Consider the following 12,179-nt stretch of genomic DNA (forward strand, 5'->3'; position numbering starts at 1 on the left):
AATGGTTCGGTTATTTTTGGTTCAGTTCGGTTCGCGCGGTTCGGTTCGGTTCATGGTTCTTTCTGCCCACCCCTAAATACAACATAACAGAGCAAATATGTCTTACACAAATTGGCATCTAAACAATGCCATCACCGAGGGAAAAACACGAATCAAGGATCAAGCAGTAAATTTTGGGGTAAATTAGACCTAGTGTGTATTAAAGAGCAAAACTAGAACATCTTCATGTACCTCTAAAACAACTACTTCCAAGATCAATGACCTTCACCTCACATCGGCTGTAGCTTTTAACCAAAATATTCTCCGGCTTCAAGTCACAATGTATTAGTCCAAGGTTATGTAAATACTGAAGTGCTTCCTAATATTGAATGGTAATTGACTGCAATAACTTATGAAACTCGTATAAGTTGGCTTTGAGTAGTTCACTCACTATTAACAAATGTTCCTGCAGTTCAACAATGGAAACGAATCAAAAGTGGTAAAGTCAGATGATTAAGTTGATAGATATTTCTCAAACCACTTTGAATATAGCTTTGAAGAATAGTCCTTATAATGGAATTCAGTTCTTTCTGAAATATGACAAGTGTGAATAGTTATATTTTATAACAAATTCTGGAATGTATCAAAAAAATGTGATAGTCAAAAACACATTAAGTGGTTGTAGTTAAAATTATCAAAACTATAACAAATGTACTATTGTTGCAGCTGCAGCACATATTAGTATAGGGCCAAGTCTATGGTGCGGGGACTTAAGTCTTGCACCATGCACAACGTGGTTTTTACCATTGGATCAATAAGGCTCAGTATTAAATTAAATGAAATATGGTGAGATTTATTGATCCAATGGTGGCAAATAAGCTTGTGCACGAAGCAATACTATTTTGCTTTTGCACATTAGACAAGTCTTGATATAGAAGTAGTAACAAGATGAGTAGCAGATCGAAAATCACTTACTCTGTAATAAAAATAATCATATAATCGCAAAATGTGATACTTGTCTCCAGGATCATGCTTATTGACATACTTGAGAAGTTTGATTTCATCAAGGCATTGATCAAGGAAATCCTTGTTGTTCTTTATAATTTTAACACAAACATGATAGCGGCTAGATACTTGGTCATGAGCTTGTATAGCTTTACTATAAATGCAGCAAAATCCAGATACTTGGTGACATGATAGCGGCCAGCTATTACCGAATTTAAAACAACATGGAAATTCTTGTCCTCCTCAAAGCCAGTTCTGAACAACAAAACATAGTTTTAGATAGCATGTCAAAGCCAAAAGGAGAAACACCATGGAATAATTTCAAGAATAGCTATTGTGCAACATAACAAAAGTATCTACATAGACGAGCTCATTGAGCCTTCTGACATGGCATAAAGTTAAACAGATAAATATTCGGAAAAGCTTAGTAAGCATCAGCATATGACTTCCCCAATTTCAACAATGTTTTCGATCGAATTATCATGACAACACATGTATGTTATACAGTCTCGCGTACGGTAACTTCTCAATTTCTTGTAAGAACAAAATTAAGGAATAGAAAATCTTCAGGAGTTTACAGCAATTGTCAAGTCATGCAGAGCACAGGACTGCTTGAATTATTACTTTATGCAGTCATTTTGATTGTGCTGATTTCATGACTACTACACGAGGGCACAAGTACAAGTGCACGATATTTCTAAAGAAAAATAATGAATTTTATTCATCATAAATCATTAATATTTTCAGATCATAAAGTCTTAGTTTCATCTTATTTTCCATTATTAACACAACCAAATATTTCACAAAATGTTGTTTGTGCTTGCTAGTGTGGACATCCAAAAGTCTGAAGATTAACTCAATGCGCTGTAATGAACGGAATAATAATTAATGCATTATAAGGCTTTTAAATATCAGATATGCACATGCCACTAAAAGTAGCACAATGTCAGAAGTTTTAGAATCTTTTCCCTATCGTCTCTATTCTCTATCCTTCCGTTCACCCTTGCAATAGTCAAATCTTAAATTTACACAATCAGATAGGACAGCCAATAAATCTTGTATTGATTTCAAAAGCTATAGATTTATCAAAGATTGTTGCAACATCATTAATATAATCAGAAAACCAACAATCATTGAACAACAAAAGGCCGGCCTCCAGTTTTTACATGTACTTCTACAATGGTATTAATTCCACAACCTATTGCATTCTTGTAAACCTACAGTAATGAAAGCATCAAATTCTATCTGCAGCACAAGCATCCTCCCTAAAAACTTACATCAGGTATCACCATATCAAGACAACAGTGTTGCATTAATTACTATACCAATAACATTCACAACAACTGGATTATGGAGATCAAAAGTCGCAACTCTTCCAAAAGGATCTGATAAATGTCGGTTTTTGATTCAGTTCTCCGGCTTTACTTTTTGTAGAGGAGAAAGCTCTTTTGCAGTAAGGACAGTTAAGTTTGATAAACCCGTCCAACCATAGTCGTTTCGACCTGTATGCAAATTTACATAAATAAATCAAATAATAATAACTTACAATATATCAACAAAAAAGTAGACACATTTGATTATGAAAATTTTAGTGTAGAACAACTCCTTCCTTTCATAAAAAATAAATACATATTTGTCCCCCCATATAGCTTAGAAACCATGGAGAGAAAAGATCGACATTGATTACCTGACAAATTTTTTGTATATGACCTTCCAAATCCAATCCATTTAGCTCACTGTAAACCTCTTGCATGCTTATAAGATAGTAAAAAAAAATTCAGTAATGTTTCAATTGCAATCATGCTATAATTCACATCAAAGGTTAAAAACATGTGTGCTAATAATTTTCCATGTGTGAAATCATATGACATTGGGAGAGATTTATGAAACCAGGATACGTAATATGGGTGTAATACGGATACGATCGAGGATGCGTTAAATTTTTAAAATTTAGTATGCGATATGGCTAAAATATGTTAACATGATTTAATTCATAAAGATACAATAGACTTCACATCCAAGCAGAAACCCTTGTAAAAAGTGACTTAATAAAAACGTGTATAGTTACTAATAGTAAGGACACTTAAATTCATCAACCAAATGTAGACCCATATTCAAAACATCTACATAAACATGGACATCGTATTCAACAATGACAACACCAATAGTAATTTGCAGAAATAAGCTATCTGAATGCAATATGATATATTGGCCATTTGAACATATTTGAGAAACAATAATTGGTTTATAATAATGATAATGATGTACCTAGTCATGTTGTTTTCCTTTTCTTTTTTGTCTGTAAGCACCATGTTCTGCATGCCTGATGACAATAAAGCTAGATCTTGCTGCTGCAAACTTTCTGTCTCTGAAACTTCGAACCTTTTTACTCCATCTGATTTTGTTTCTTCCAAGCTCCACCTATGCGCAGTTTCTGTCTCTGAAACTCCCACTTCCACAAATCTATGCTTTTCTTTTGTTTCAGTAAGCACCAAGTTCCGCATGCCGGACACTACAGCTAGATACTGCTGCTGCAAACTTTCTGTCTCCGAAACTTCCAAGCTTTTAACTCCATCTGATTTTGTTTCTTCCAAGCTCCGCCTCTGCAAACTTTCTGTCTTTGAAACTTCCACAAACCTTTGTTTTTTAAGTGTAGGACGAAATTTCCTTATCTTTCTAGGAGGATTGGGGAATAAGGCTTGGGAATAATAAGGCTTGGTTGTTGTAGTTGTTCTATTAGGATTGGTGAATATCACATCCTCAGTGTTGCTTTTCTCGTGGATTCCGATTTGTGCGCTGCTTAATTTTTTAATCTCATCAGGCACGAATATCTCATCCTCACTTAAATCATGATCCTTTATGTTGCTTTTCTCCTTCACCACATGGATTCCCATTTGTGCACTACGGTAGAAATCATCCTCCTCCGTGTCGATTTGCTCCGTGTTGCTTTTCTCCTGGTAGTGGATTACCATTTGTGAACTGCTTTCAGTGAATATCTCATCATCACTAAAATCATCCTCCTCCGTGTCGATTTCCTCCTCTGTGTCGGTTTCCTCCGTCCACGACACGTGGATTCCCATTTGTAATCTCCTTAATTTTTTAATCTCATCCTCACTGAGATGTAAATCATCTTTCTCCCAATCAATCTCCACATGATTCAATTCATTTTTTTTAATTGTTCGTATCATTTCAGGCATATGGTTAAAATTGTCGTAAATACGTGATTTTAATCCCAGATCAAACAAAAATGTATGTTTCGACGGCAGAAGTACATTTTCATAGTTTAATTCCCAATGAAGAGGACATTCATCACCATTTAGAAACAAATTGACTTGTGGAATCTCCACAGATTCTGGATTAAGAATAATACAAGTTATACAAGGGATCTTTCCATGAAAAGAGAAAGAAATTGGTTCGTTAACCTTGATTTGATACTCGAACCAATTTGGAATCCCCTCACTTCCAGTTGGAAAATAAAAATCCGTGTGTCCAGCCTTGTGTAGTTGCTGTTAGTTAAGAATAAGATGTATTACATTATCGATTATATATCAATATCAAATACTATCTATCAAATACTACTGCACAATAAAACAACAAACAAACCTGACTCAATAACATTCTTCTACTTGAGGAACTCAATGATTCACAGTCCTTTGCATGAAATATTTTAAGATTTGGTGGAAACCCTCTAATTTCCTCAAGAAACTTGCAGCCATCCACATAAATGTTTTTAAGAAGGTGACATTCACTAAGGCACTCAGGAAGAATTTTGAAATTGCTCTCAGATAAGACTAGATTTTCCACATTAACACACCACATTAGAAGTATTCGGAGAAATTCATCTGAGAGGTTGCTCTTTTCAATTCTAAGATGGTTCACATTTGAAAATACTATAGAATTCATTTTATCATTTTGTTTTGGGAACCTGAGCATTCCACATTGATATATTTGTAAGCGATCAAGTTCACTGAGATTTTGAATTGAAAATGGAAATTCCATGCAAGTTTCATTCAACCAAATATCTTTTAAATTTGTCATCTTGCATAATAATTCTGGAAAACTCTTGAGACTCTTACACATGGCGAGTTCCAATCTCTTAAGACAGGGCAGTTGTAAAGGTGGAACACTCTGGAGCTTGATGCAATATTTTGCATCTAAGATTTCAAGTCTGTTTAGGAATCCAACTGAATTGTGAATTGTAATTAAATTCTCACAAAATTGAAACGATAACTTTTCTAAATTTGGAAGTCCTGAGACATCGGGTATTTGGGTTAAATATTGACAACTGTTCAATTTCAATACTTTCATATAGTTGAACTTCTGCATAAAAAATACAAATAATTAAGCTAAAATTAAAATTATAATCTAATAGTGAATTATAAATATACACAATTGAAAAATGAATTTATTTCACTTGCCTTGTTCAAAATACAAGATGATAGAGACTTCGAAGGACAACCATTCCATTTGCAAAATCTCAAACTACTTGGAAGATAGTCAGGACCTCTAGAAAACTGACCATTTTCAATGATAAGTGTTTTGAGATTTGTCATCTTCTTCATGGCCTTTCCATTCCACTCTATTACGTTTTCCATTGAGGGACAATTCAAATGTATCATTTCAATGTTCCTAGTTCCCTTTTAAGAAAAATAAAACAACAGAATAAACCACAATATAAATAATATACATGTAATTAAGTGGAAAAAAATAATAGTATGAGATGATCATATTTAGTCCAAAAAGACCAAAAGTCATATTAAAACTAAATAACAAATTGATATTATATATCAATCTTACTCACAGTGTTTTCTGTTAGAACATGAACTATATCGTCTTGACACCATAACCTACTTCTTTCTCCAGGCTCTTTAGGTGATTCTTGTCGGACGACTTCTTTACCCATGTCCTCTATCAAGTTATGCAGTGTCACTTTATAAATAGATCCAGAATGGTAAGTACAAATCTGAACAAGAGATTTTTCAGCCAACACTCCTAGATGATGTGTTATGCAATGGCCATAATGAGCACGAAGTATATCTTCAACCACTTCCAATCCACATCCTTTGAAGCAACAAGCAATGTCTAGAAAGACACTCTGCTGCTCTTCCTCCAAAGCATCATAGCTTACTTTAAGAATCTCGTGGATCTTTTTATTGGGAATCTTCTCATATCCTTCTAACGTACCCTTCCATTCTTCTATCCTCTTTCCAAACAAGTTGGAACCCACTACTTCCAAAACTAAGGGAAGTCCTGAAGCATATGAAACTGCACGGTTTAAAACGTCTTCATAAACTGAAGGTACTTTGTTATTCTTAAAAGCCATCCACCTCAACAATTCAAGAGCTTCTGTCCTACACAACCCTTCTAATGCATACTTTCTTTCTATATCATGACTGGTTAGTAAGTGTCTGTCTCGAGTGGTAATGATGACCCTGCTTCCAAGCCCAAACCAATCAGGTTCTCCTGCCAAAGCCTGTAGTTGCCCCATATCGTCAACATCATCGAGAATCAAAAGAATCTTCATTGAATGCAGCCTTTCCTTTATATGAGAAATTCCCTCACTAACACCTCCTAACTTAATTTCAAGTTGAAGTGTTTTTAAAAGGAGCTCCTCCTGGAGATGTTTCAATTTATTTGAAGCTGAATTCTCTCTCACATTTTCAAGAAAACATGAGCATTCAAATTGATCAGCAATAAAATTATAAATTGCTTTTGCAAGTGTTGATTTACCCAATCCTCCAGTACCATAAAGTCCTACCATGTGGACTCCATCATCAGATCTTTCATCAAGAAGAGATTTCACTTGTTGTACTCGAGACTGCAATCCAATAGGATAATTGGCAACATGTAAGGGCTGACGACTGATCTTGTTGGAGATTTCTTTCACTATCTTTCCAATAAGCTCGTATTCATATCTATTCATGTCCAATAAGATAAGTTAGTATGTAACAACATCATAATCACATCCATGTACACTCAGAATATATTATACATTTCTAACTATTTTGACATATAAATAACTAATACTTGTTTAAAAACGTAAATAAAAAAGGTATTTGATCTCATTTAACCTTGAATATGAGATTATTGGGTAATTGAAATTGAATAAAGAAAATACAAAAGGGAAAAATAGGATTTATGTAGTGTTGAGTACCCAGGAGGACTATCATGGTAGCCGGAAAAGTTAGCAGCCTGGCTCAGAGCCACTTTCCATCGCTGCAACCTCTTTATGTTATCCTCATCATTTTGAAACCTTTTTTTATGCTCAGCCAATGCTTGACCGTAACTACCTTTATGATGTCGCACATGAGAAGGTTCCACACCAAAGAAAACAGGCAAAACGACGCGACCCTTTGTCGTGTAGCAATGAATGATGTGAACAAGTTCATCCAAACAAAAGGAAGAAGAGGCATATTTGATAGAAAACACAGGAATAAAAATCCTGGATTCATCAATGGCCTTGAGAAGTGCTGGTGTGATTTCATCTCCTCTTCGAAGATCATTTTCATCAATGAAGGTATGAATTCCCTTGTCAGTAAGAGCCTTGTAGAGATTGCCGGTAAAACCGTATCGAGTGTCAGTGCCCCTAAAACTAAGGAACACTTGGTAAGTGAATGCATAGGAAAATGAAGAGGATGAGGATGAGGAAGGTAATTGCATAGCCATGAGAATTGAGAGAAATTGGATGAAAAAAGAGTTTGAGAATGCAGAATATGAATGAGTAAGTTTTTGTGGTCTGTGATTTGGAGTCTTTAATATAACAAGGAGAAATTGTTCTTAATAAATAGTTATTTTGGTCATAAGTTTTTGCGGTCTGTGTTGACAAAAATGGTTTGTGAAACTTCCTGGTCACTTCCTATCTATAGCCGTGTGGACCAATCACATACTAAATATCACTGTACTACACTTCTTCTTGCTAAATTCTTCAATGCGATTAATGTTCAACTTTTGGAGAAAACTTAAATAAATAAATAAACAAGTGAAAACTTATGACAAAAACAAACATGATTTCCGATATATATACTACCTCCGTTCCTTTTTAATTGTCACATTTACTACCATATCATGTCTGAAACTTCCTTCTCATCTTCTATGTGGTCCAATGTGGGACACTTCCTTTGAATTTTCTACATCTGTACGTGTGGACCATGCACCAATAGCAGTATAGCACCATTCAAAGAAAAACCTTGTAACCATGAATGAAGGATGGATAGGTGGATGAAGACTAGTAATACTTCTGTAAATCAATGTGTGCCTTAAAAGTCAATGTTAATGCCTTAAAAGTCAAACTGAAATTTTCAAGTGGGATGCTAAAAATGAATTGAGAGCTGTGATATTTTGTTTAGACCTTAAAAGTCAAAAGTCATTATGATATTTATTGTGTTTGCGGCCGAACAAATACTTAATCTCATCTTTGGAACTGACATTTCCAACTATTATTCTAATTCTATACAGTAACTTGATATTTATATTTGAAATTTGATTTACCTCTTATAAATTCTTCATAAAGTTTTAAAAATAAATAATTAGTGTTGGAACCCAATTTAAAAATGAATAAAACTAAACAATACAAAAAATATAGAAGTATAAACTATTAAAGGAGGGGGACACAGTTCTTTGCTCCCAATTAAAGATTGTTGCATCATAATTTAATATAATCAGAGACTCAATAATCCTTGAACAAGAAAAGTTTGCAACATCAACTTCATGGTATTTTCTTTTTCTTTCAATTATCCAAGGAAAGAATAGTTTACAAACGCGTCGACATTCGAATACATTATCCAAGGATGGCCTCCTGAAATTTATTCAAATAAAAACACAAATTGCATTATTATTTTATACTGCATAGGTCATGACTCTGGCAAAAGTATTTCATGAATGTTGGCTCACAGATTCAGTTCTTTATCCCATATGAGTTCCTTTAGATCAGAATGCTTTTTTCCTGCAAGGATAGTACGTTTAGTTTAAGAAACCCATCCAACCATAGCCGTTTTGAATAAAATATTAATAAAAGTACTTACAATAGCAACAAATACAAAACATGTTTCATTATGAAAATTTAAGGTTAGAACAAACTCTGCCCATTCAGCAAAAAAAGAAACACATTTGTTCCTCCCTATAAAGCTTTTGGGAGAGGTAATTCGAAATACAAGTCCTCACCAGGGCAGGCATGGATAACACGAAAGGAAATATGTCGAGTTTGCAGAAGGATCATGTGCAATGTTCAATTCATACTCAAAACATTTCGTATGACAATGCAAAAAGCCAGACAACTACAGATGAATTTCTGTTATTGACCTGTAAAAGAAGAAATGAATGCTTAGTTCACAGTTAAAGAAAGTTGCAAAATTACTGATAGGACAGTGTGAAATTCTTATACTCATGCTCATGCTAGGATAGGGAAATTGAAGGTAGATATTAGAAGCATCTCATACTCATGCTTATTTCAACATGAGAGGATCCACTATTAATCCACTAGATACATTAAAGAGAAATGTCGAACCAATTTGTAAGAACTTAAAAATAAATAGAAGAAAAAAGATAACAAGTAGGAGATAAAAGTATATTAATTTTTGAGAAAAATGACTTTCTTTCTAATAAGTTATAGCATTTCATTTCTCTTCTTGATGTATAATCCACTCATTACAACCATAACGTAATGATTGGAAATAAAAAACCAAAACTTTGAAAGCATTCATTCTGAAAGATCTTTCATAAAGATTATATATGATTGAAAGCATTCATGCTTACTTGTAAACAGAAATGACAAGTTGATAGCTGTAGCCTCTCCTTTCTGCAGGTGACACACAGTCAACAGATAAGATCGATATTGATCACTCGACGAAACGACTTTACATAACATGCCAAATCTAAGTATTGAGCCCACTGTAAATCTCGCTTGTGCTTATAAGCTATTGGAGTTTTTATCAATTATGAATCATGTTTCAATTGCAACCACATTGAATTTCATTCTTTAAGTTACTAATAATGCTATGGATGTTCCATATGTTTATTGGTCAAAATGAAAGCACATAAAATTAGTTAGGAGAGATACAAGTTCCAATTTGAATCGTAATTACTCAGATCATGAAGACTTCAACATCGAATGTCAACTTTATAGGCTTAAAGTGGCTATATTTACAGTGAGACAGTCAAACTCTGAGAGAACCTTCATTTTGACATTTTAACCATATGAACAAGGAGAAAATAAAAAAGTTGATAATAATGATAATGATGTACCTGGAGCAAGGAATCAATCTAGCCATGGTGTTCCAATTCTTTTGTTTCATTAAGAACCAAGTTCCGCATGGCTGACACTAAAGCTAGATGTTGTTGCTTTTTCACTAACCTTTGCTTTTTCAGCGGTGGGTGAAATTGTAATAACGAAGCATTGCGATGTTCATCTGATTTTCTCTTTCTAATATAAGGATCAGTGAATACCACATTCTTCTCCTCTGTGTTGCTTTTCTCATTCCACACGTGGATTCCCATTTGACCACTCCTTAATCTTTTATTCTTCTCTTCCTCACTAAGTATTTTAAAATCCCAATCATCCAACTTAAACTCCACATGGATCCATTCATTTTTCAAAAGTTCTTTCTCGCATTGTCTTTTACTGAATCTATTCAATTTCGAGGTATGAAACAAAGTTGTATGGTCAGTCAGCAAACTATTGTGGCAATATTCTGTCTCAATATAACCATTCACAAAAACATAGACCCTATTGGTATCAAGAAAGCCTTCCGGAAGAATAAATATACAAGTTATTGAAGGGATTTCTTTACGAAACCAGAAAGAAAGTGTGAGTCCCCTGCTTTGGTGCTCAAACCAATCTGGTATCCCCTGCTCTGTTCCGTTTGGGAATTCAAAATAGGTGCATCCAGCCTCATGTAGTTTCTGTTTGTTTATACAAAATAATAATAATAATAATTACACTATGAATTACAAATTAAATATTATATATAAAATACTGTGCTATATATATAAAACAACAACTAACCTGACTCATTAACTTTCTTTTACTTGAGGAACTCAATGATTTGCATTCGCTTGCAGAAAGCCATTTAAGATTTGGTGGAATCCCTCTAATTTCCTCAAGGGACTCGCAGTCCCTCACAGTAATTAGAACAAGATGGTGACATTCACTAAGGCACTCAGGAAGAATTTTGAAATTGCTATATGATAAGTCTAGACATGTCACATTAACAAACCACTTGAGAAGTATTGGGAGACATTCATCTGAGAGGTTGCAATCCATGAGAGTAAGCTCTGTCATATTTGAAAACACTATTGAATACATCTTATCATTCTGTTTTGGGAACCTCAGCGTTCCATTTGCCACTGATAACTCTTGAAGTTCACTGAGATTTTGAAATGAAAATGGCAGTTCTCTTATGGAAGTACTAATCAACAAAATATTGTCTATCTTTGTCATCTTGCATAATAATTCTGGAAAACTATCGAGACTCTCACAACCACTGAGATTCAATTTCTTAAGAGATGCCAAACCTAAAGGTGGAAAACGTTCGAGCTTTCTGCAACCATATGCACTTAACCATTCAAGTTTATTTAGGTGTCCAATAGAATTGTGAATTGTAATTAAATTATCACAACATGTAAACGATAACTTTTCTAAATTTGAAAGGCCTGAGACATCGGGTATATGTGTTAAATATTCACAATAGTTCAATGTCAAGACTTTCATATTCTGAAACTTCTGCATACACACAAGGAAGAAACAAATCAATAAATTAAAACTCAAAGACAATAATACTTTCATACTGATTTCTTTTGTTGACTGAAACAAAATCATTGTGAAGTTATTTCACTTGCCTTGTTTAAAATATTAGATGACAGACACTTCGATAAACATCCTTTCCATTTCAATACACGCAAACTGCTTGGAAGATACTTCAGACCTCCAGAAAAATGGCCATTTTCAATGATAAGTGTTTTCAGTTTTGTCATCTTCTTGAAGGCCTTTCCTTTCTTGTCTATCACGGATTCCATGGAGTGGAGATTCATATATATCATTTCAATTTTACTAGTTCCCTTTTAACAAAGATAAAAACATGAATCAACCACAATAAAAATAAGACATAGATATATTAACATGTAATTGAGTGAAAAGAAATGCTAGTATCAGATGATCATATTTAGTGCAAAAAGAGCAAAGTCGTATTAAAACTAAATAA

The 12,179-nt window shown here is 34.0% G+C and overlaps 2 protein-coding genes across 4 annotated transcripts in view; both read right to left on the reverse strand.

Moving 5' to 3' along the window:
- Nucleotides 1-2,024: 2,024 nt before the first annotated feature.
- LOC11413134 (TMV resistance protein N) lies at nt 2,025-8,586 on the reverse strand. 2 transcript variants are annotated; one of them, XM_039835147.1, is made up of 7 exons: nt 8,012-8,586; nt 5,786-6,899; nt 5,403-5,621; nt 4,588-5,304; nt 3,253-4,490; nt 2,672-2,738; nt 2,025-2,486 (listed from the first exon to the last, which is right to left on the reverse strand). In XM_039835147.1, exons 1-7 carry the CDS (start codon nt 8,044-8,046, stop codon nt 2,448-2,450), a joined length of 3,429 nt encoding a protein of 1,142 aa, XP_039691081.1. In that variant the 5' UTR covers nt 8,047-8,586; the 3' UTR covers nt 2,025-2,447. The 2 variants fall into 2 exon arrangements, with proteins under 2 accessions (XP_039691081.1, XP_003620044.3); XM_003619996.4 differs by lacking the exon at nt 8,012-8,586 and adding an exon at nt 7,139-7,974.
- Nucleotides 8,587-8,688: 102 nt separating this feature from the next.
- LOC11422810 (disease resistance protein RPV1) overlaps nt 8,689-12,179 on the reverse strand; it is a 71,886-nt gene continuing 68,395 nt past the window's right edge. For both annotated transcript variants that reach the window (XM_039835149.1, XM_039835148.1), the window contains exons 3-8: nt 11,818-12,036; nt 10,985-11,701; nt 10,225-10,881; nt 9,736-9,778; nt 9,145-9,282; nt 8,689-8,926 (exon numbers count right to left, since the gene is read on the reverse strand). In XM_039835149.1, coding sequence (XP_039691083.1) covers nt 10,243-10,881; nt 10,985-11,701; nt 11,818-12,036 — 1,575 coding nt within the window. In that variant the 3' untranslated portion in view covers nt 8,689-8,926; nt 9,145-9,282; nt 9,736-9,778; nt 10,225-10,242. The remainder of the gene's footprint in view (nt 8,927-9,144; nt 9,283-9,735; nt 9,779-10,224; nt 10,882-10,984; nt 11,702-11,817; nt 12,037-12,179) is intronic.

This window comes from Medicago truncatula, chromosome 6 (assembly GCF_003473485.1).
Source record: "Medicago truncatula cultivar Jemalong A17 chromosome 6, MtrunA17r5.0-ANR, whole genome shotgun sequence".
Taxonomy (NCBI): Eukaryota; Viridiplantae; Streptophyta; class Magnoliopsida; order Fabales; family Fabaceae; genus Medicago; species Medicago truncatula.

What these genes read in the sequence shown, in the direction of transcription:
- LOC11413134 (XM_003619996.4), bottom strand. Translation starts at nt 7,650, where the DNA reads ATGGCTATGCAATTACCTTCCTCATCCTCATCCTCTTCATTTTCCTAT. An exon ending in CATCTTGTATTTTGAACAAG is followed by an intron (nt 5,305 to 5,402) that starts GCAAGTGAAATA and finishes TTTTTTATGCAG; the next exon opens with AAGTTCAACTATATGAAAGT. An exon ending in GAAGAATGTTATTGAGTCAG is followed by an intron (nt 4,491 to 4,587) that starts GTTTGTTTGTTG and finishes CTTAACTAACAG; the next exon opens with CAACTACACAAGGCTGGACA.